This window comes from Physeter macrocephalus, chromosome 11, assembly GCF_002837175.3.
Source record: "Physeter macrocephalus isolate SW-GA chromosome 11, ASM283717v5, whole genome shotgun sequence".
Lineage (NCBI taxonomy): Eukaryota > Metazoa > Chordata > Mammalia > Artiodactyla > Physeteridae > Physeter > Physeter macrocephalus.
The window spans coordinates 90674039-90698500 of NC_041224.1; the positions used below are offsets into that span (position 1 = coordinate 90674039).

At 41.1% G+C, this 24462-nt stretch overlaps 1 protein-coding gene and 1 long non-coding RNA gene across 14 annotated transcripts in view; one reads left to right on the forward strand and one right to left on the reverse strand.

Moving 5' to 3' along the window:
- Positions 1-20323, reverse strand: part of DUT (deoxyuridine triphosphatase) — a 27534-nt gene extending 7211 nt beyond the window's left edge. Inside the window, exons 1-8 of one of the 13 annotated variants that reach the window (XM_055088251.1) lie at positions 20164-20323; positions 19018-19156; positions 16604-16695; positions 14890-14934; positions 9796-9870; positions 9572-9642; positions 7359-7429; positions 3904-4403 (exon numbers count right to left, since the gene is read on the reverse strand). In XM_055088251.1, coding sequence (XP_054944226.1) covers positions 4220-4403; positions 7359-7429; positions 9572-9642; positions 9796-9870; positions 14890-14934; positions 16604-16695; positions 19018-19156; positions 20164-20170 — 684 coding nt within the window. In that variant the 5' untranslated portion in view covers positions 20171-20323 and the 3' untranslated portion in view covers positions 3904-4219. The other 12 variants (XM_055088256.1, XM_055088245.1, XM_055088244.1 and 9 more) reach the window with 12 other exon arrangements.
- LOC114487099 (uncharacterized) overlaps positions 19766-24462 on the forward strand; it is a 132740-nt gene continuing 128043 nt past the window's right edge. The window contains exon 1 of the long non-coding RNA XR_008618619.1: positions 19766-19899. This is a non-coding gene — a long non-coding RNA (uncharacterized lncRNA). The remainder of the gene's footprint in view (positions 19900-24462) is intronic.

The following is a 24462-nucleotide window of genomic DNA, read 5'->3' on the forward strand; positions in this document are numbered from 1 at the left end:
TTAATGTATCATTTAAAGCTTGTGTTTCCTTATTTATTTTCATTTTGGATGTTCTGTCCATTGGTGAAAGTAGGGTGTTAAAGTTCCCTACTATGATTGTGTTACTGTCGATTTCCCCTTTTATGACTGTTAGCATTTTCTGTATGTATTGAGGTGTTCCTATGTTGGGTGCATACTTATTTACAATTGTTCTATCTTCTTGGATTGATCCCTTGATCATTATGTAGTGTCCTTCTTTGTCTCTTGTAATAGTCTTTATTTTAAAGTCTATTTTGTCTGATATAAGAATTGCTACTACAGCTTTGTTTTGATTTCTATTTGCATGGAATATATTTTTCCATCCACTCACTTTCAGTCTGTATGTGTCCCTAGGTCTGAAGTGAGTCTCTTGTAGAGAGCATATATATGGGTCTTGTTTTTGTATCCATTCAGCCAGTCTGTCTTTTGGTGGGAGCATTTAAGTTGTTTACATTTAAGGTAGTTATCGATATGTATGTTCCTCTTAACATTTTCCTAATTGTTTTGGGTTTGATTTTCCCTTTCATCTCTTTAAATATGTCCTGCCACTCCCTTCTGGCTTGCAGAATATCTGCTGAAAGATCGGCTGTTAACCTTATGGGGATTCACTTTTATGTTATTTGTTGTTTTTCCCTTTCTTCTTTTAATCTTTTTTCTTTGTATTTAATTTTTGATAGTTTGGTTAATATGTGTCTTCGTGTGTTTCTCTTTGGAATTATCCTGTATGGGACTTTCTGTGCTTCCTCAACTTGATTAACCATTTCCTTTACCACATTAGGGAAGTTTTCAACTATAATCTCTTCAAATATTTTCTCAGTCCCTTTCTTTTTCTCTTCTTCTTCTGGGACCCCTATAATTCAAAGGTTGGTGTGTTTAATGTTGTCCCAGAGGTCTCTGAGACTGTCCTCAATTCTTCCATTGTTTCTCCTTATTCTGCTCTGCAGTAGTTATTTCCAGTATTTTATCTTCCAGGTCACTTATCCATTCTTCTGTCTCAGTCATTCTGCTATTGATTCCTTGTAGAGAATTTTCAATTTCATTTTTGGTGTTGTAAGAACACTCACAAAATACACACTCACAAAGAGAGAAAAAGGAAAAAATATATATATATCATTGCTCCCCAAGTCCACTGCCTTAATTTTGGGATGCTTCGTTGTCTACTCAGGTATTCCAGAGATGCAGGGTACATCAAGTTGATTGCGGAGATTTAATCTGCTGCTCCTGAGGCTGCTGGGAGAGATATCCCTTTCTCTTTGTTTGCACAGCTCCTGGCATTCAGCTTTGGATTTGGCCCCGCCTTTGCATGTAGGTAACCTGCGGGCATCTGTTCTTTGCCCAGACAGGATGGGGTTAAAGTAGCAGCTGATTAGGGGGCTCTGGCTCACTCAGGCCACAGGGAGTGAGGGGCAAGGAATGTGGGGTGAGTCTGCGGTGGCAGAGGCTGTTATGACGTTGCAGCAGCCTGAGGCACGTCGTGTGTTCTCCCAGGGAAGTTGTCCCTGGATCACGGGACCCTGGCAGTGGCGGGCTGCACAGGCTCCTGGGATGGGAGGTGTGGATAGTGACCTGTGCTTGCACACAGGCTTCTTGGCGGCTGCAGCAGCAGCTTTAACGTTTCATGCCCGTCTCTGGTGTCTGCACTGATAGCCATGGCTCACACTTGTCTCTGGAGCTCGTTTAGGCAGTGCTCGGAATTCCCTCTCCTCTCCCACCCTGAAACAGTGGTCTCTTGCCTCTTAGGCAGTTCCAGACTTTTTCCCAGATTCCCTCCCAGCTAGCTGTGTCGCACTAGCCCCCTTTAGGCTGTGTTCACGCACCCAACCCCAGTCCTCTCCCTGGGATCCGACTGAAGCCTGAGCCTCAGCTCCCAGCCCCCGCCTGCCCTGGCAGGTGAGCAGACAAGCCTCTCGGGCTGGTGAGTGCTGGTCGGCACCGATCCTGTGTGTGTGAATCTCTCCGCTTTGCCCTCTGCACCCCTGTTGCCGTGCTCTCCTCCGTGGCTCCGAAGCTTCCCCCCCGCTACCCACTGTCTCCTCCAGTGAAGGGGCTTCCTAGTGTGTGGAAACTTTTCCTCCTTCACAGCTCCCTCCCAGCGATGCAGGTCCTGTCCCTATTATTTTTTCTTTTTTTTTTCTTTTTTCTTTTGCCCTACGCAGGTATGTGGGGAGTTTCTTGCCTTTTGGGAAGTCAGGTCTTCTCACAGCGTTCAGTAGGTGTTCTGTAGTTGTTCCACATGTAGATGTATTTTTGATGTATTTGTGGGGAGGAAGGTGATCTCCACGTCTTACTCTTCCGCCATCTTGAAGGTCCGACCATTTTAAATATATTTTTCTTCATATACTTCTTGAGAAGATTCCCTCAGTGAAAATTTCAGTTTCATTTATATTTTTCCCTTTTCTCATTCTCTTTTCAGTAAGTAAAAGAGCAATGTCAGGGCTTCCCTGGTGGCGCAGTAGTTGAGAATCCTCCTGCAGATGCAGGGGACACGGGTTTCCTCCCTGGTCTGGGAAGATCCCACATGCCACTGAGCAACTAAGCCCCATGCGGTACAACTACTGAGCCTGTGCTCTAGAGCCTGTGAGCCACAACTACGAGCCTGTGTGCTGCAACTACTGAAGCCCAAGTGCTTAGAGCCAGTGTTCTGCAAAAAGTGAAGCCACCGCAATGAGAAGCCCATGCACCGCAACAAAGAGTAGCCCCTGCTCACCGCAAATAGGGAAACCCTGTGCGCAGCAGTGAAGACCCAACACAGCCAAACATAAATTAAAAAAAAAAAAAGAGCAATGTCAAAACACTGTGTACACAATCCATCCAAATGGAGATGTCTTTTCAGCAAAAGGCATTTTACTTTCACTTTTGAGAAATTGTTCCTCCCCACCTCACCTCTCTTCTCAGGATGATGATACAATACTAGAGGGTATTTCTCAGCTAAAAGGATCAGGTCAGTTACAAAAATAGTATATTTTACACTAATGAGCAAAAGATAAAATGGCTCCAAATGCCTAATCAAAGATCACAGTATTACCTTTACTTGAGTGATTACATGCCTCTTAGTGTGGATTTTGCATGTAAAGCTTCCTCTACATCCAGGGATGCTCTCTGAATCTATCACTACAAAAATTATCATTGCATTTTGGCCCAGATGATTTCTGTCCTCTGTAATCGTCAATTCTTGTACATGTCAATCTATCACCATTACCTTAAGGGTATATGCAGTAGAGGTTAGCAGTAGGAAAAGAAAGTTGTGAGGGGTGGGGGTCGGGGTGTGTGTGTGTTGGTGCTCTCCTAATAAGGACCACTGCTGGAGTTGAAGTGGGGAAAGAAGAGCAAATAAGAAGCTGGATCAAGTGTGATTTGGGGATGGTCAACGCAAGAGGATCGGGGTAGGTAGGAGCCCTGCTGAGAATGGTCTATATGACAACTTGGACTCAGTACTCATGTAATTATGTTAATATGTCCAAGGTCCATTAACCCCAAACACAAAACTCCAAGTACCTACATATCTCAGCTCTCTAGTCTTCTACCATTCTTTCACTGATAAGACAGAAAATGAATTTGAGGAAATAATCATTTGACATCTCCTGCCAGGTGGGATGGAGATGGTCATGTGGCAAGAAATACAGTACGTTCCCTACATATGCACGAGTTCCATTCTGAAAGCGCGTTCGTAAGTCCAGTTTGTTCCTACGTCCAACAAAGTTAGCCTAGATACCCAACTAACTAACTAACAATCAGCTATATAGCACAGGATTGTAATAGGTTTATAATACTTTTCACACAAATAATACATAAAAAACCAACACAAAAAATAAAACATTTTTAATCTTACAGTACAGTACCTTGAAAAGTACAGTAGTACAGCACACCAGCTGGTATCCAGGGGCTGGCATCGAGTGAACAGGCAAGAAGAGTTATTGACTGGAGGAGGGAGAGGAGGGGGGAGATGGTAGAGCTGAAGGATCGTCAGCAATAGGGGACGGAGGGCAAAATGCAATTTCACTCACGCCTGACTTTGATGGCACAGGTTCTGGTTCCTTGCTGGATTTAATTCTATCTACCCTCTTGAAAAAATGATCCACTGATGTCTGGGTAGTAGCTCTTCTTTTCTCGTCATAGATGACAAGGTAGCACTGTATTGCATTCTGAACGGCTGCTGCAACTCTTGTGTACCATCCTGTGTTCAGGTCCTGTGTCTCAAAAACTAACAGTGCCTCCTCAAATAAAGAAAATCCCCTGCCATTTCCTGCGTCATGCATCTCTTCAGTCCTTCAGGTACTTCTTCTTTCTCTTGTCTCTCTTCATCCTTCCTCTGGGCCTCCAATACCTGGCACTTCTTAGCAGTACCAGCTACATCACCGCTGCTTTTATGCTTGCTTCTGGACATCCTGGGCTTGAAATAAAGATACTGTACTACTGTACTCTATACAGTACTGTAAAGTACACAAAAGCAAACCACTTGTAGAGGATACACATACGTGACAATGTACGCCAGACACATGAACCAACTTACGTGATTGGACGTGCAAACTCACGTTTGCATCTTTGAAAGCGCGCAACTTGAAGGTTCATATGTAGGGGACTTACTGTACTGTGTAGGGAAGGTGCTTTGAAATCCAAATCTTGGGCCTTCCCCCACCTCCATCCCCCATTCATTTAGGCTCCCTGTTTAAATACTAGTATGTAGCTTCCTCTACAGATAGCCACCAAGGGAAATTAACTGAAGGAGCATCAGATTAGTTTGTAGGAGTCTCCCTGATTATTTCTCTTCTGATGTATACAGCACCAAGGACAGGAGTGGATAGTGGGCATCATTAGTGAGTGAGGCAGAACTGTCAAGGGAGAGAAAAACTGTCTGGTTTCTGCCTGGAAAGAAACTGAATGGTAATTGTTATTCGATTTGTAGTTAATTGATATCAAAGTGCAGCCCTACATGTGAAAATGATGCTTCTCTTGGTCATCAGTAAAAAACTGGTTTTGTTTGTAGCAGAAAGGAAGACTTGCCCTAATAAAGTGCTGCTTCCTGGTTTTCCTTTGCTATCAACTGAATCTAGCTGATTGAAATAAGGCAAAGCTGAAATGAGATCAGGAACCAAGCCTTATTAACATAGGGTTTCACTTCCTAGAAAACTGGTCCAGACCACTATTTAGGTGTTCCTACTCTGCAGTTATTCACTATTCCATCCACTTTTGTTTCATACTCTTTTCTAAACGTTGTATTTCATAATAAAACAAAGTAAAAATATTATTTGAACTTTACATACATAACAGAAAATGTCTCCAATAATCCCAACCCAACAGACTGTATTGTACTCTTTCACACGGCATTTCCTTTTCTTGCTTTTTCCATATGGTATTTGCACTTTCTTTGCTTTTTTTTACTGTTTTAGGCAAGTTCCATGAGTCTGCCTTATGCCACTGTTAAGGAAAAACAGCTTTTTTCCTTCCTGTGTAGGGAAAAACTTAGTTCTTTCCTAACATGTCTTCCCTCCCTGTGAGTCTCCTTTACTACTCACAGAAAACACTTCACTTCTGAGCACCAAACTTGTGCAAGCTTTTTCCCACACCAAGCAATTCTGTGACACCAGCTGCGTGTTCTACAATTTCTCAATTCTGACACTGTGTACTTGGAGATAGCCTCAGATGCCGCAGGTTAAGGGCTCAGTCCCATGACTGACCACTCTCCCCCAGCCATCCCTCCCACCACCACCTCAGACACCAGCTGCAAGCTCAGGTTTTCACCTGTGCCTCTGACCAACTATAGAAGTTCCAAAGACCTCCTCTCCTTGGGGTCGATTAATTTGCTAGAGCAGTTCACAGAACTCAGGAAAACACTTAAGTTTACTAGTTTATTATAAAAAGATATGATAAAAGATACAGGTGAAAATACAGATGAGAGAGGTGCAGAGGGCAAGATACGTGGGAAGGGGCACGGAGCTTCCATAACCTGTCCAGGCACACCACTCTCCCAGCCCAACCTGTGAGCTCTCTGAGCCCTGTTCTTTTTGGGATTTTATGGAGGCTTCATCATGTAGGAACGATCCATGATTACTTCCAATTTCAGCCCTTCTCCCTTCACAAGAGAATGGTGGGGGGGCACGGGGTGGGCATTGAAAATTCTAAACTTCTGATCATGTCTCGGTCCGTCTTTCCAGTGACCAGCCCTTATTCAGGAGCCATCCAGGAGCCCACCCAGAGTCACCCCATTAGAACAAGACACTCCTACCACCCACAAAATTACAAGGGTTTCAGAAGCTCTGTGTCAGTAACAGAGGTCAAAGACCAATATAGAACAAGAGATGCTCCCAGTGTTCTTATCACCAGGGGGTCAGAGACCAATATCTATTTTCTATTATCTCACAGCCACTCTCTTCTATAGATTAAATTAACTGATCCTAGCTTCAGTCCCTCAAGTCACATTTGACAAGCCTAATTCCCTGAGTCTTTAGACTATAAGAACATCTATTATATCCCTGGGACCTTCTGCCACCCCCAACCCCATGCCTCCCATCCCAACAAATTCACTTCTCCAGACAAAAACCAAAATTTAAGACAAAAAAACCTCCATACCAGGTCTCTCATCTATCCCCCATGGATATCATTCTGGTCTCTAACTTTAGAGTAGCTTCAGATCTGAGCATCTTCCTTTAAGTATGGTACCAAGATGGAAACATATTCCAGGTATGAACAAACTAGAGGAAGATTTTCATTAACCATCTCTTCCATTCTATATTCTCTTTACCGCTTGAAAGACTGAAGATACTGCAAAGAACATGAGCTTTGAAGCCATAGGACCTTAATTTTAATAGTGGTCATCATTAGCTGAAATGTCTCTGAGCTGATTTTTGTTATCTATAAAAAAAGTGTTTTATCTGTTCTCCCACAGGCATGTTATGAGAAAGAAATGAGCGGTTTGTAAGTGCTTAATATAGTGGACTTACAGTGTAAGCTAAGACCATATCTCTTGGTAGTCACATCATACTCTTTGTTCACTCAAGTGTTACTATGTATTGGTCAGGGTTCAGAGAACCTGACTGGCTAGTTTAGCAGAAAAGAATTTATTTAAATTTTACTTTCAGAAATAATTTATACCATGACCCAATACACACATAAATATATAATTCAAATAATCTTCACAATATTTACCCATCTGACATGTTGTTCTCTGCTGTTTTTCTATTCAATTTTTTTTAAAATGCTAGTTATGACCCACTGAGTTGATTTCATGACTCACTAATGAATCGTGACCCATAGTTACATTTCCAAAGTAATGGAAAACACTACACTGCAGGGTATTAAATGGCCTAGAGAATCACTAGAAGGACAGAGAAAAAAACTCTAACCTGTGTTTCCAGGAACTGGGTGGCCAGGAGAGCTGCCAGCTCCAGAAGCATTCCATCTGTATGACCCACACCTGCAAAATGATGCCTTTTGAGTCTCACACTAGTGCATCTGATTGAAAAAGTCCTGGTGTAAAAGGGTTTGGGAAATGCAGAAAAGGAAAGCACACCAAGAAGAAGGCTGCAATAGATGTTTATCAAGCTAATTCATGCTGCCAAGACTTACTCAAAGGTACTTGGTTTGGACAAACCCAGTGGCCTAAGCATACCTCTTTACATCTATTTATCCCTATTAAATTGTATATTTTCTTGGATGCAGCCTATTACTGCTACTTCAGTGAGGGAAAGTCACATAACTACAGTTTACTTGATAGAATGAAATTCAGAAGAACAAACCAACTGGAAATTCCCAAGTTACATTTCCTTTCACAAACACACCTCTACCCAGTTAACCTGGGGTCTACAAAAAAGGGAGGTTAAAAAAAAAAAAAAAAAAAGGAAAAACCTAAAAATAAAAATAAACTGAGGATTCTCTTCTTCCCACTCTCACAAAGAATCTTAAGTTTAAAAAGACATTTTTTAGATTATTGAAGAGAAGGGAAGAATTAGGGATAATTTTAACTTCTTTTTATTGTCCTTCAGTTCGGTTTATACAGTAATTTGTATCTGTGAAAGAATTCAAATTTATTGAATGAAAGGCATTGCTTATGATATATAAAGCAATTAAAAAATAAGTTACGGGGGCTTCCCTGGTGACGCAGTGGTTGAGAGTCCGCCTGCTGATGCAGGGGACACGGGTTCGTGCCCCGGTCTGGGAAGATCCAACATGCCACGGAGCGGCTGGGCCCGTGAGCCATGGCCGCTGAGCCTGTGCTCCGCAACGGGAGAGGCCACAACAGTGAGAGGCCCGCGTACCGCAAAAAAAAAAAAAAAGTTACTGAAGGGGTAATATATAGCGAATTAAATAATACAGGTTTTGGGGTAATTGATGTGCATTTAATTTAAAAGAAACTCCATGAGGTCACCACACAGATTTATATAACAGTCAAATGCAGAAAAACACAAGAAAGTAAGTTTCTATGTGATCCCAACAGAGGTATCCTTTCCTTGATCATAAGAGAAGCAAGTATTTTTAGAAGCTAAAACTGTTAAGTTTACAGAAGTGCAAAACACCAAAACACTTTAAGCAAAGTCTTTATTTTCAAGGAAAAAGTATATTTTCGCATTTTCTGTTCTTGGCATAAATTTTAATTATTTCCAGTGGAACCAAAACCTCCTGAACCCCTTTCAGTGTCATCTAAAACCTGAAAAGACATAAAGGTAGTAAGCCATGTAGTTAATTTCAGATCCTCTTTCAGTCCTCTCCAGCTCCAAATTTGTAAGACTTTTATTCTTGCTATACCATTGTTTCAAAAAGGAGATTACAGAAAATTAAATTTTTACAGTTTCATAAATTAAAATATTGAACAAGTTCCAAAAAAGCTAAGGGAACAGTAGAATTTCACAGGCTATTTAAGTGGTTTATTATCCAAAGTAATGCTGTATAATAGCTATGGAAAACATTTCAGGAAATTCTAAGATTTAAATTTTGCCTAAAATAGGACTAGTCACATATTCTACTACAGCTGGTCCCCAACTTAGGATGGTTTGACTTATGATTTTTTGACTTTATGATGGTGTGAAAGTGATTTGCATTCGGTAAAAACTGTGCCCCCGATATTGAATTCTGACCTTTTCCTGGACTAGTGATATACGGTGTGATATTCTTGTGATGCTGGGCAAGCTGCAGCCACCAGTCAGCCACGCCATCACAAGGGTGAACCACTGATAACACAACTGTTCTGTACTCATACAACCATTCTATTTTTCACTTTCAGCATGGTAGTCAATAAATTACATGAGATATTCAACACTTTCTTATAAAACAGGCTTTGTGTTAGATGCTTTTGTCCACTGTAGGTTAATGTAAGCATTCTGAGCACGTTTTAAGTTAGGCTAGGCTAAGCTATGATGTTCGGTAGGTTAGATGTATTAACTGCATTTTCAACTTAAGATATTTTCAACTTACGATGGATTTATTGGGATGTAATCCCATTGTTAAGTCGAGGAAGATCTGTATTTAGTTACAAATAGCATATTAAATCCTCAAAATTTTATTTTTCCTTCACTGAAGATGTTACATCATTTATTCCCTATTCAGCTTTTATGATACTTACTTGAACTTCCTCTATTTCTGGGTAAAATATCCGTTCACAAATGAGCTGTGCAATTCGATCACCCTTTTTGACTTCAAAGGAAAAAAACAAAACAATTTATTACTGATATTGATGCATTCTCTGTATCCTGCCTTGTACAGTACAATGAGAATTAGAGTAGTATGTGTTACTTATACATAACTTGGAAAACACTGCACTTATGTGACTGCATATATTTGACATACCTTCGAACTTTTCTTTGCCAAAATTAAACAGTACAACACCAACATTTCCTCTGTAATCTTCATCTATGACACCAGCTAGAAAAAGGAAAAATAATATTAGCTTGGTTTATGGTACCGAAAGACTAAGGGTATATGATTACCTCAAAATCATTCCTAAGTAGCTCTGAGAGTTTTATCCTTACAACGAATATGTGAATCTCGCTCTGGTACTATGTAAAGCCTCAAAACTAAGAAATTACTAAAATGTAAATAAGAATTGAGAAAGTGGTCCTAATTTTCCAACCTGTCATGCTTACAAATGGTGACCACTACCTACTCTAAATTGGGAGTAGGCACTTAGCATCTCAGACAAGTCATCCTGAATTGCTCTCTCCAATCCTACTGTCTATTTGTGGCACACCTGCCCAAAAGACTAGGAGAAAATTATGATTTGGGTTTTAAAGGCTTCTCCTGGTAGCAACTTCCCACTAACATCCAGATTGAAATATGATTGAGTCATAAATAAAAATGTCAAAAAGCCTAAAGATCTGCAGTAGAATAAGTCAATCTTAAGCAGCAGTCTAGCAAATATCAGAACATTCCATTTTTATAATGAAAATGGAGCTGAATCATTCAGTTCACATTCTTCTTCTCCTTTTAATTTAAGCTACCAGCCTTTCTCAGAGCATGATCTCTCAGAAGACATTAGCACATAAGCTTAATAATGAGTACACTTTTACACAGAACTGTGTGTAATTAATACCTGTTTGAGATTATAAACACAAAGGCAGCAAATCTTTGCAGCAGGAGAGAAACTTGAGCCAGGGCCCTGCCTTGGCCCAGAGAAGTACATTTACCAGACTTGCTAGCATTTATCTTTGGGCCAAGAATCCAAAACATTTCCATAAACACAAGCACAGATAATATAGGTGCACCAGGCCTTCTCATTTCCTTTTTTAATATTGAGACATAATTCACAATTCAACGGTTCTTAGCATATTCAAAGTTGTGCAAACACGACCACAATCAATTTTAGAACATTTTTATTACCACAAAAAGAAACCCCCTACCTGTTAGCAGTCACTCTCCTACCCGCTTCATCCCCCTCAGTGCCTGTCTCCTTTTATACATGTTAATTCTTTCCCCCCAGTTTGTAAAATGCTGGATAGGATTCATGTGAATCTAATTAAACGTAGCTCCATGTCACATCTTACAGCTTCTTATTAACACCTCACTTCTTTAAAAAACGAAACAAAACTCTTATCAAAGAAGAAAAAAGAAAATAATCAGGAATTTAGCTCAATGGGTACTAATGCTGGTTGGTCAGACTCATAATTATTTGAAGGTCAACTGAAATTTTTTTTTTTCTTTTTTAGAACAAGGGTAAGCATCCCCTTTCAATTTTCTCATGTACGGGGAAAAAAAAAGCAAAATTTAAAAAAGTTCCACCATGGGGAAAAATATTCATAAAACCAACATTTTAGATTTTTCCAGTGGATTAGAGTAGAAGTTTAAATGAACCCCTGTGGTTTATGCATGAAATTACTAGGGATAAGTGAAACTGAACTTAAGCACTTCTTAAAAGATTCCTGATACAACACTTTTAAGAGTTTGAATTAAACATAAACACATTTTTAACAGTGAGAAGGCTGAGTATAAAAGTGGCTGAAAGTGGTTCATATCATGTCTAGACTGTAGGAAACAGTATTCTTTTCTGGTTCTACAGCAATAAAACTTTGACCAATTCAAAAAATACTGAAGCCTGGCATCTTTCCCCACTGCCAGTGATCATTAAATTAGTCCTTGATATTTATTGAAAGAATGGATATAAAAATGAGACCAGCTGTTTTCTATATTATCTAGATGTAGAAAGTTTCAGCTGCAGGAACAGTTTAGATCAGAGTTAATGAAGGAACCCCTCAGCAGCAGGTCATTCCATGCCTCCCATGCTGGAACAAATGACCACACGAGGCCTTGGCATCTCCATGTGGGACTGCTGAAGTACAGGCTAGCACTCATTCACCTAGAATGCATTAGATGAAGGCAATGTGGGCTGACTTCTGAACTCTTGTTTCATTACCCAAATAGTACAAATACATATGAAGTAAAGGCCAATAATGTTCCCCGACCCTCCCTCAGGTAGCTAATGTTACAATAATATATTTTACACATTTTTTTCCACCTAAAATATTATTAATATCCTTGGGGAGTAATATATCTAAAAGTCATTCTTTTAGATCCAAGATAAGGAAATACAGCACCGTCATTTCTATGTAACTATTCTCTTACATAACATCAGACATTCAGGTTGTTTTCACATTTTTCCCATAATAATCAAGGCAGTCCTTTACATACGTTCTTGAGTATTAGTGTTTTTTATTCTCATCAAATAGTTTCAAAAAAGCACTTTCCTGGGTTGAAGGGTGTGTATATTTAAAATTTTAATGTATATCTCTAGATAACTTTGCAAAAAAGGTAAAGCAATTCAAATTTCTATCAGTGACATTTAAGAATGCCCATTTCCAAACTCCCTGACAGTACAAGATAATAGCAATCTTTTAAATTCTGGCCAACGTGGTGAGTAAAAAATGGTATCTCATGGCTTTATTTACATTTCCCTGATGACTAGTGAGGCTCGGCTTTTTTCCTCCTTATGTTCATCGCACATTTGCTCGTCCTCTTGTACATTTTATGATCAGTTTTGTTTTTTTCTTATTTGTTTGGGTATTTAACTCTTTTTCATATGACTTGCAAGTATTTATTTGTTTACTTTATGGTATCTTCTACAATACAAAAACACTCCTTTTTGTAAAGGCCTTTGCTATGTATCTGTAAAGTAGTCCTATCACACTTATATGTTTGGGTGTCTTGAATTCTGCAAAGCCAGATTATCTACCTAGATTTTATGCTTGGCATACAGAAGTTTGAAAAGTCCTTAACTAAAAGAAATGAAGTAATTTGAAGTCAATTAAAATGTATAACAAAAAAAGGCCCTTCTTTTTTTTAAGTATGAATGCCAATAGTATAAAAAAAATCTAATAGTTCTAAGTTCATTTATTACTTATTACTCAAAGGCAAACTGACCTTCAAGAAAAACACAAGACTTATTCCTTTTCTACATAAGGGACATAAACATCAGGGATATTTCTCTTCATGAGAAAGCAGAAAGTATTTTGAAGTTATCACTGGAAAAATCATGCATTGGAACTGGCAGAGTGATTAACTGACTTCAGGCAAAAGTTTTACTGTGTCAAGACTTTGGCATGTCATTTGTTGGAAACCCTGTTTAGTGAAAACTATCCACACCTACCAGATGTGAATTCTGAACAGAATCCTGCATACTCAACTTTTCCCTTTGACCCTTATTTACAGCCTGGGAATTCTAACAACATCCCTCTTCTGAAATAAAAACTGTGGCCAACTATGATAAACTTGTGCCTAAGAGACATTTCTAAGATACTATGCATCCAAGAACACACCACAATGTGATTGTGTGAATAATACCACACCAACCACCAGGCAAACTAACTTTCCACTGCTTTTACATGAATTTTTTTTCAGAGGATTGTTTTAAACAGAGCAAAAATTAGTAACAAAGTCGGAAAAAATGTTTCCATTTAAAAAAAAAAGATCTGATAAGTCCCTTAGGGACAGGAAATATCAGATACATTATCATTCAATCTTCCCATCCTTCAGGGACAAGCACACTAATTTTCATTGTTACAGATAAGGAAACTGAGGCTCAGAAAAGTAATAACTAGCTTGTTAGTGACAAAGCTGGGGCCCAAATTCTGTTGTTATTCCAAAGCCCATGTTCCTTTCACAACCCTTTGAAATTTATTTAAAAATATATACAATCTTTTACATCCTTAAGTTATAGGCCTAAGTGACCATACTGACCCTGTAAAAGTATTTTTGAAAGTCAAGCAAAACTGAACCCAGGCAATCCTCAGCCCCCGAGGTCCGTCCATCTCCGTCAAACTCTGCTCCTCTTCAGTCCCTAAGACCTACTTTTAAGCTCCTGACTTGCCCCACAGCACCATCTAGTGACACCATGGGGAGACAGCCCAGGGACAGGCCTCAGCCACATGTTAAACCACTGAAGTGCAGGTAACAGTGAGCTAACTCAGGGCAGGGCTCCGCTGGTGGAGGGAAGGGGCAGGGTGATTCACAGTATTTAATTGCAGTGGAAAGAACAAGGGGATTGGAATAATATGGATGGATTCCAGTTTTTAACGTGTCAACTTGGGCTCATTTCTTTTTTTTTTTTCAATAAATTTATTCATTTATTTATTTTTGGCTGTGCTGGGTCATCGTTGGTGCGTGCAGGCTTTTCTCTAGTAGCGGTGAGCGGGGGTTACTCTTCACTGCGGTGTGCAGGCTTCTCATTGTGGTGGCTTCTCTTGTTGCAGAGCATGGGCCCTAGAGCCCGTGGGCTTCAGTAGTTGTGGCTCACGGGCTCTAGAGTACAGGCTCAGTAGTTGTGGTGCACGGGCTTAGTCGCTCCGCGGCATGTGGGATCTTCCCGGACCAGGGCTTGAACCCGTATCCCCTGCACTGGCAGGCGGATTCTTAACCACTGTGCCACCAGGGAAGTCCCAACTTGGGCTCATTTCTGAGCCAGTTTCCTGGTCTGTTAAAAAGTAGCTTTGTAAAAACGGCAAGAGATGGAGAATTTAGCATACCCACTTATCCGAGGGCCAGGATGTCTTGTTAGAGAAGCACTCACTACAGTTGCTTAAATAATGATATAAAATCTTTTCCTTTCCTTATAATAACAAACTTCCTTCTATGAATAGAGTCATTTTTGGACTAAATGCAGATTATCACTAAAACAAGGCAAAATCCTATCTGTCAGATAGTGTCTAGCTCATTAGGAAAATAACATGCATTTCACATAATGGTCATTAAAAAATCAGACATACTCAAATAGCATTTAAAACTATATCATAGTTGTAACTTCAGAGATAGAAATTTCTAAAAGGCAAGACACAACAAAAATCATTTTCTTTTCTTGACGATAAAAATAAAATTTGTCATTTGATTACTGCCTCTTAAGCAAAGACAAAGTAAACACTTGCAAATATTTACAAAATAAAAATGTAAATATATTACCTCCTACATCTATGAAGTGTTTTGCAGCCAAGCCAGAACGTGGAGCTACAAAACAAAAAAGGAGAAATTGACTGTCTTAAGAGGGAAGGGCAATACTGAATATAATTGACACAATTTAAGCATGTCACTCTCATCTCCTATAACATCCGTATCTTAATCTTAACCTTAGCAGATGGCTCTGAATTAAAAATGTATTTATCACATTGTATTACCAAAGTAGAAAAGAACAGTTTAGAAAATGTTGGCAAGGTTTAATTCAAGACCAAGTTAAACCACTCCAGCATGTCTTTAGGCAACTGAGGATCTATGGTGGTGAAGCTGTGGACTGCTGGAATGAACTGGGAAGTGAACAAGTGGGGAAAACTGTAGACAACTCTGTCCAGACGTCTGGTCACAAAGGGAGGATGGTAGCTGGCAGGGACATGGGGCAGAGGAAGAGGACTTTTATTTTAAGGTAGGAAATCAGAGCATGTTGCAGTATTGGAACAGACATACATGGGAACACGCAGGATGGGAACATCATACTGGGAAGAAGGCAGAGAGAGAGAGAGATAGAGAGAGAGGCATAAACGCAACCACAGAGTAGCAGAGCTTAGCCTAGAACTTGGAACTCCTACTAATAATTCAGATGCCAAAAGACATGTCTGTATGAAACAAATGAACCAGAGTAAGAAGCTAAGTTTATACCTTATTCTTGCTGACTTGAGCATCAGACCTACCATTAATTACCCTAACTTCTAGTATTTTATTCCAGAATAACCTAAATCAGGCACTTTGTCAATAAATGCTACACCTTCCTGCCTTCACTGTTATTTCACCCCATCTCCTAACTGCCCCCCACCCAAAAAATACACTAAAAATGCAGTCAGTGCTGCCAAAAAGAGATGAAGAGAGAGCTCATCTCATTTTTCTTTTAAAGGCTGAAGTACTAGCAGTTATCTGACTCATGGCTAATAAGATTCCCCCGGGGATCACAGTTCCATTTGCTCCTTTATGTTTCCTCTGAAGTTAGTCAGCAAGTAATTATGCTCTTGAAAAGAAGTTTTAAACTCCTTCTATAGTGACAACTGACTCGGGGCAGAAAAGTCAAACCTGTTGACTTGACCTGCATTTTGTCCTCTCTCCTCCCACTGTGAGGCATTTCCCTCTAGTGCACTGAAGCGCATCCCTTACCTAGCACACCCCATGAGAGGATACCCAAAGGGGCAAAGGCTAAGTAAGGGGCCTGATGTTTTCAGGGGTTAGAAACTTTACTCTCATAAGATGCCATGTGCCATTATCCTGAACCTGCCTATTTCTTCTTATAAAACAAATACCACCTTCCCAAAGAAATCTGACTTCATATGCAATCTGATCCTTGAAGGGGGAGTTGGTGGTAAGACTGGAAAAAGCACCAGTTAAAAATCACCTATACTTTCAGTTTTTCTCACAGTTAGTTGTGAAAACAACCTCCTGGGCCAATGTGAGTGTCCTAAAAGCTTAAGAAAGGAATTGAAAGAAAAAAAAAAAAGCAAAGCGATAGAGGCAAAAGTAGATATGTAAAGGAAAGTTTTCAAATGACTGCAATTGCCATCACAGGTGGCACGTCTTTATTTTAGGACACAGGCCGAGCAATATCCCTGCCCTCATTTATACCCCAAATGAAACTAAGATGAAAGAACATATCACAAAGAAAGAGCCTGACAAAGAGTTAAATGTGCCTCAAATCACTTACCTACTCTCCCATAGCACCCAGAAGGAAGAGCTATCTGAATGTCTGTTTTCACAAGGGCTTTCTCCATAGGTGGTACTGTGTAATCATAGGCACTAGGAAAATAATGAAAGATAACTGGTATTTAGATATAGTAATTCTCTGTGCATTTTTTGGTGAAAGAGGTGACATGTAAATATATGCTCCCCTGAACAAAATTTTGTTGGCAAATTGAGGTAATTATTTAGCAGGATGGGGCTGAAAGACAGACTTTAAAAGGTAAATGCTTCACTAACATGGTATAAAAAGAGGAAAATAAAGAACCAAGAAAGAAGGGTAGATAATAGCAAATAATAGCTAACATTTATTAAGCCCTTACTGTGTGCCAGGCACAGTTCTAATTGCTTTGTATAACTCATTTTATTCTCACAACAATCCTCTAATCGTTAGGGAAAACATGTAGAAGGAAAGGAGAAAATAGATGGCGAACATAAATGGTGGGGTGGGGGGGCCGGGGTTGGTTCAGCTGTGTTGCATCTGTTCTGGTCTTGGTAGTTTACCAAGCTTACCAAGCGGTGTCCATGAACTTCACTGGCCGAGGGAGAGAGCTGACCACTGTGAACAGGCCCTGGAGATGGACACTACTGAGGAACTGATTCTCTAAGGTCCACCCACCAAATACTGCTACTTTGTTATTACTGTAGCCCTCTCCTTGATAGAAATTTAAGAGATTTTACAATAAGCAGAACTGGAAGTTACTTTTGAGCCCTTAAGTAAGACTGGTAAAGTGGCGCTATATTTTTACTTCTTTCATTGGAATTTCCTCTCTTGAAGTAGTTAAAACTCTAATTTATTGAAGAGATATTTCCATGTCTATTTCAGTATACACAAAAGTCACCTGTGTTAGGAGGATGCTTACAAAGTATCTTAAATCGAAGTCTCTCCTAAGACTCACAACAGCCCCCAGATATGGTGTAGTCAATGTATATCACTCTACTTTTTTTTTTTTTTTTTTTTTTTTTTTGTGGTATGCGGGCCTCCCTCTGCTGTGGCCTCTCCCGTTGCGGAGCACAGGCTCCAGACGCGCAGGCCCAGCGGCCATGGCTCACGGGCCCAGCCGCTCCGCGGCATGTATCACTCTACTTTTATTCATGAAAATAAAGGACTACAGCTTTCAGCTACAACAGTCTATACCTCACTTTTCTTTTTCCTTCTTTTCTCCCACTATCATCACATACTCCTTTCTTCCCTTCTGTGGTACTTATGACTTAGACCAGTGGTTCTCACATTAGAATTATCTGGGATGCTTTAAAATAAATCCTAAGGCTTGGGATTTACTCATGTAATCAACACCACCTCCTCCCCCATATCACTTTTCACCTACCTTAATGGTTCTACGAACTGGGGACAGTAGTCAAGTGGAAAAAAAAGCACTGAATTCAGGGTCAAAAATTCTATTATATTCAAGCCCTTGGGCAATCAATTCATCTCTTCACAAACTCTCACATCTGTAAAAAGTACCACTCATCTACTTCAGGATTGTTGTTGAGTATTAAATACAATAGCACATGTGCCAGTTTTTAGTACAGGTAAAAAGTGCTGTACAAGAGAGAAGATGGTAGTATTACCAGCATCCCTGCTTTTCATATTTGGACCCTTTTGGAAATTTCCAGTCCTTGGAGTGAACCTAAATATGGACATACAGAGAAATGTTACTAACCTTTAAAGGTAGAAGCAACTTTCATTAATCTTTCTTAGCTACCTTATTACCTAAGAACCTAGGCCCCTACCGTGGCTTTTCTTTCAATTGAGCACAGCATCACTCTCAGGCCACTCCTTGAAGGCCAAAGTGGGCCTTCTTCATCTCTACTTTCCACTTAGAAAGGGTGCAATAAATGTTGCAAAATAGATAACACCTGGGCGGACATTCATTGGTATTTACCACTCCACACTCTGCCCAAATCCGTATTTAATTTATACTAAAGAGGAAAGCTAAAATTTTCAACATTAAAAAAAGGCAGAAACCCTATATAATGCAAAAAGCGTTTGTTTCTGTACTTTTTGTGTGTGTGTGTGGTACGCGGGCCTCACACTGTTGTGGCTTCTCCCGTTGCGGAACACAGGCTCCGGACGCGCAGGCTCAGCGGCCACGGCTCACGGGCCCAGCGGCTCCGCGGCACGAACCCGTGTGCACTGCATCGGCAGGCGGACCCTCATCCACTGCGCCACCAGAGAAGCCCTGTTTCTTTACTTTTAAGCGGCTGTTTCAAGCTTTGGCAGCAGCGGGCTGCAATGTAAGCTAAGCTGAGAGCGCTATACCTCGGGAACTGGGACTTCTCCACGAGAGGTAAGGATGACGGGACAGAAGGCGGCCCTCTCAGCCTCTTCGCCCGGCCCGGCCTTCCCCGGGGACGCGGGCGGACAGGGTGCCCACTCACCTGTATAGGTCATAGCCCGCGGCGCGCTCGGACCCCTTGGTCGGAGCGGTGGCGTGCTCCGAAAGCCGGACAAAGCGGAGCCGCATGCCGCCCTCCTCCGCAGGCCGGGCCCGTTTGCTGGGAGAGATGACTTGTGCCTCTTGAGAGCAGGGCATGGCAGGGCAGAATGTGAGCACGAGAGGGAGAAGGCAGAACAAGAGAGAGCAGGATGAGCGCGGCGCACCAGTTCTAAACTTCCCGCCAACAACTCCCCGCCCCCCCCCCCACCCCCGGACGAGCCCACGGTTCTGGCTGAGAGGGGAGATGGGTCTCAAATTTGGGGCTGGAAATCCTCCTCGGAAAAGATCTGGGAACAGAAAGTACTGAGCCTTTTTAAAGCTTTCCAAACTCAATGCATGGATCCAAAGTTAGTGGCAGCTTCTCTGGCCTTGCCCTCACCCAAAATAGAAAACCACTCCCCTTCCCCATGAGGGGACGCGAATGAAGTCGCTCCCGCGCCGCTAGAGCTGCGGTCCCTCCCACTCTCCCCCAACGCCCAAAGCCCAAGGGCTTCCTTGAGTTCTGCCCGTTGGCCCGCCCCATCTGCGGCCCGGGGACGGGGGCGGGGGCAGCCGGCCGGCTCCCAACCTCCCCACGCCGTGTTCTTCCAGCCTGGGCCCCGACATTACTGGCGCTGCGGCAACCTCGGCTCAGACTGCGGGCGCTGGTCAGCGGCCGGAGCGCCGGGAGCTGCACTGCCCCCCGCGGGGTGGGATCCAGGGACGAGCCTGGCCAGGAGAGCCCTGCGGCCTCCGTCCCCGGTCTTGCCTGGCGCGCGCCGTTAAACACAGAGCGGAGCAAAGACGGAAGGAAATGGTAGCCGAGCACTGGGCGAGGGCAGAGGTAAGTCATTTGCCCGGGTTTGGGCGCAGGTTGGCACCGCTCCTGCAGGCGCGCGCCAAGTCTGCACCGAAAGACGCGTGCCAGTCAAATGACCTCGGAAGCAGTAACTGCCGCCGTCTGACGAGGGGCGCACAGAGGCGGCGCATCAACAGCCTTCGGGCGGGCGTAGGCCTGGGTCCTCCCATAAAGCTGTGCACTCGGCGTCCGGAATCTCGCTGCTGCCTCCGGCTGCCTCTGCCTCCGCCTCCCTCTGTCGACTCTCACCTTTCATCTGGCGCTGGTTTTCCGAGGTCCGGGCCCAGCGCTCTGCCTATTTACTTGGGGCGGTGCAGCCCGCGGCCATGACTCGCCGGCTTCTAATCTCAGGGGCCCCAAAAGCAACGGAACCTCATCACGATGCCCGTGACGGTCACCGCTCAGTGCTGCTCCCTAGGCGATGGGCAAGGCAGCGAGGGCAAGGCAGCGAGTTCTATTTCCTTCCAACACTGAAGAGTGCAAGCTGGAGTGTTGTGGATTGTTGTTTATTCTCAAAGGGGGCGGGGGGGACAGTCTTGAGGATAACCACAGGGACATCTCGGTTGAAATCCTAGCACTCTTTCGGATGACCCCACAACAGCACAGAGGAGGACCCCTGTGGCTGTGATTCGAACAAAGGTTCCGGGCCACACTGGTATAATTTACAGTGGGGATGAGTAAATAACTTTTCAGGTAATTGTAAATTGATTTTTCTAGGATACAAGTATCTCCACTTACCTCTGGAACTGACGGTAAATTCTCAAAACTAAATTGTAATGCATTTTGTCAAAAGAAATACAAACTATAGGGCAGTTTTAGAAAAATGACAAATAAAAATGTTAGGGAATTGTTGGGGAAGTTTTCAGACTTCCTGGCTGTGCCTTTCCTTACAGGCCCCACCTTTTCGGTCTCCTTTACTGGCTTCCTCTTAAATGCTGGAATTCCTATGGGCGAGGAATGCTCTATTTACACTCTTCATCCATGGCTTTAAATATCTGTACTCTGAGGACTCCCCAAATTTATACCTATAGCAAGGTGATCTGGGCCCTCTTCTTCAACCTTCTCTAGAGCCTTCTGGCTCACCCCTGTTGCTCCTGGCCACAGTGGCATTCTAACAGTTTCTAGACCCGCCAGCCTTTCCTGCCTGGGAGTCTATACACATCCTTCCTTGGTTTATGCTCCATGTGTTTCAAGTCTCACTCATCTCTGAAAGACCTTCCCTGACAAACAACTGAAGTAGCTGCCCTTTATTTCCCTCACCACCATTTTCTAGCACACAGTTTTTTTCTATTCACACCACTTGTTACTACATTCTGTATCTCTTCTATGTATTTATTTTCTTGTTCATTGTCTATTTGCTCTAGTAGACAGGAGCTCCCTGAGGGCAGGGACCAAATGTGTCTCCGTTCACCATTGTACTCCTGGGGCCTAGCTTAGTGCCTGGCTCACAATGTGCTTGATAACTTTGTTGTATGAATGAATGAATGATAAGAGATCTCACTGCCTATTCCGTCGGGACCCCGCATATGATCTCTTCTCAAAGTCTTCTGATTTTTCTGTCCATTCCTTTAATTTTTAATCAAAAGTTTGTTCCATATACTGCTTCTTCAAGGTCTACACTGAAAAACATCAATCCCTTCCCAACCCTTTCACAAACACCCTCCCTCAACTCTCCCTCCTCAGGGGTAATACTTCCAACTTTTTTTGGCTCTTTCTATTGGAATCTACCCCCCTGTTTCTAAATTATATGTTGCTATTTATTTTTTTAATGGCATAGAAATGACCTTTTGAATTAGAGTAGTTGAGGATTAAGTCTCAACCCCCTCTCCACCCCATTCTGCCAATAGTTTTGTAACAATTTTTTGTGTAAGTCATGACTGTTAAATGTCGACTTCAGAGACGAGTAATATGGTAGGAGTATTTCGTTTTTTTACACCTGTCCCCCTCAAGTTTATAACTGCCTTATTTTCCTATTTTTATTGGTGATGGTGTTTTTGATTCACCCATTGCTTGTTTTTACCAAATGTTCCAGGGATCCTATACCTTAAACATCTATCACATCAAATGAAACACTGAAACTTAAATCCCCTATCAGTTCGGATTTTCCCTCCCTCACTCCTCTATTCTTTTGCTCTGGTCTGTGCAAGTGACCCTCTAGTCCTGCTGAATAACTGTTATCCTGGGACTTCCCTTTGCCCGTATCTTATATTGGAGCCCTGGTTTTATGGATCTCGTATCTTCCTTTTAGTTTACTTCCTCATTTTGCTGAAGTACTTTCTCTAGTAATTTCCTAAGGAAGTTTGCATTAAAGATAGTTTGAGTCCTTGCATATCCTAAAATGGTAGTGACTGTAATGACTCCTTTACCCAGACCCACACAAAAATCTCACTTCATTCATGAACCTTCCTTAGAACCAGTGGTGAGATCTGTCTTATCTTTTATAACACTTACCATATCATTTATTAGCTATATACTCCCATTGTGTAATCATCTCAAGTACATGCATTTATCTTTCACATTAGTAAAAGTCATAAACTTTTATGAATGCTTCAGAGCATCTGAAAAATATAAATAAAATATATACTGGAAATGTTTTGTTTGGCTCATTATAATAGCTAACATCAAGAAAGTATTAAGCTATTTCTTCTATTAAGGTGGAGACTGAAAATTATATTGTTGTCACTTTTCATCTGAGTTTATTTTAGATTGAAAAGAGAAAAGGGAATAATCCAGCTGGAAAAGAGTAACAGGTTAGGGGTCTGAACCACTAAGCGTTTAAAGAATATTCCTTATGACACTGAAATATAATTTGATATGAAAATACACCTTAGATTCAAGATACTACAGTAAAGAAGAACCAGACATGTTTATTTCGTGCTGTATATTGATCAGAATATAATTATCCTATCAGTCATGCTGATAATTTAATTACTTAAATCTTTGTGCCAGTGTGAACCTACTGAGAATGCAAGTCTGTACTTTACAAGCAAAGTTGTCCTTCCTATCTTTGCCATTTTAGGGATTTTTCTCTTTTTAACAAGGACATACGTGGTGATTACTTTATATTCCAGGTATATTCTAAGTGCTTTATAAATATTAACTCATTTAATCACAACAAACAGAGAAAATAAGTGCTAGTACTATCCCCATTATACAGATGGGGAAACCAAAGCACAGAGAGGTCAAATAATTTGCCTAAGACCACACAGCTCACAACCAGAAAGAGATGGAGCCAAGATTCAACTTCAGGTAGTCTGGCTTCAGAGTCCTTGCACTTAGCCACTCTCTGGGTTTATATATGCCTAATGAGACTATGACAACTCTTCTTAATACTGAGCCTGGCCCTTGTTCTCCAGGTCTGGGAAAGATGTGTGTAGAAAATTAACCAGACATTCTTTGTTTCACAGTTGACCGTGCCCTCCTTGTTGAAACATTTCTTCACCGGGCCACACTCTGTTTTTCCTCCCACTTCACCTGCTGTCTCTTCTCAGTCTCTTTTCTGTCTCCTCTTCTCTTTTCATCTTTTCTCTTGCTCAAGATAAAAAGCCTTAGAATCTTTCTTCCTCCCCTTTTCTCTCAGATCTTCCCTTATCTAAAAATACTCTTCTTCTAAGCACCACCTAATGCTTTACCCTATTTGATTTTTCTTCATAGCACAATACTACATGAAATTGTGTATATATTTATTCATTTCACTTGTATGTTTCTTCCACTAGCATGTAAACTCCATACTGGATTTAAATCTATCTTAATTTGGGCTCCTTTCAGATGTGCTCTGTTTCTTTTTACCCTTTTTGCCTTCTTTTAAATTTTATTATTAATTTTATTTAAATTAATTTAATTATTTTATTGTTTCACTTTTCCCTCAATTAAGAAGTTTTACTCTCTGATTCTGTTGTTTCAGATAAATTAAAACATGCATGCTTAATTCATGAGTTTCAAAGATCTAAAACAAAATTATTATTTTTCTCCTGGATAACATAAGGACCTTAGAATGCTTTAACTCCATTAATTTTTCTTTTGGCTTATATACTATTATTGTCTGGTATTTTAAACATATCTTTTTTTTTTTTTAGTTATTTCTCTGAGATACATTTTAAAGTAATAACTAGAATTATGACTTATAACATTATACCAGAACATATAAGATTTTTAGAAATTTCATGTAATGTCTGAAACGTTTATATTAATATATTTCCATATAAATAACCCAAAGAAAGTTTAGTACTAGTTGGTTTTTTTGTTTGTTTGTTTGTTTGTTTTTATACTGCAGTTTCTTATTAGTCATCAATTTTATACACATCAGTGTATACATGTCACTCCCAATCACCCAATTCAGCAGACCACCATCCCCACCCCACCGCGGTTTTCCCCCCTTGGTGTCCATATGTTTGTTCTCTACATCTGTGTCTCAGCTTCTGCCCTGCAAACCAGTTCATCTGTACCATTTTTCTAGGTTCCACATACATGCATTAATATATGATATTTGTTTTTCTCTTTGTGACTTACTTCACTCTGTATGACAGTCTCTAGATCCATCCACGTCTC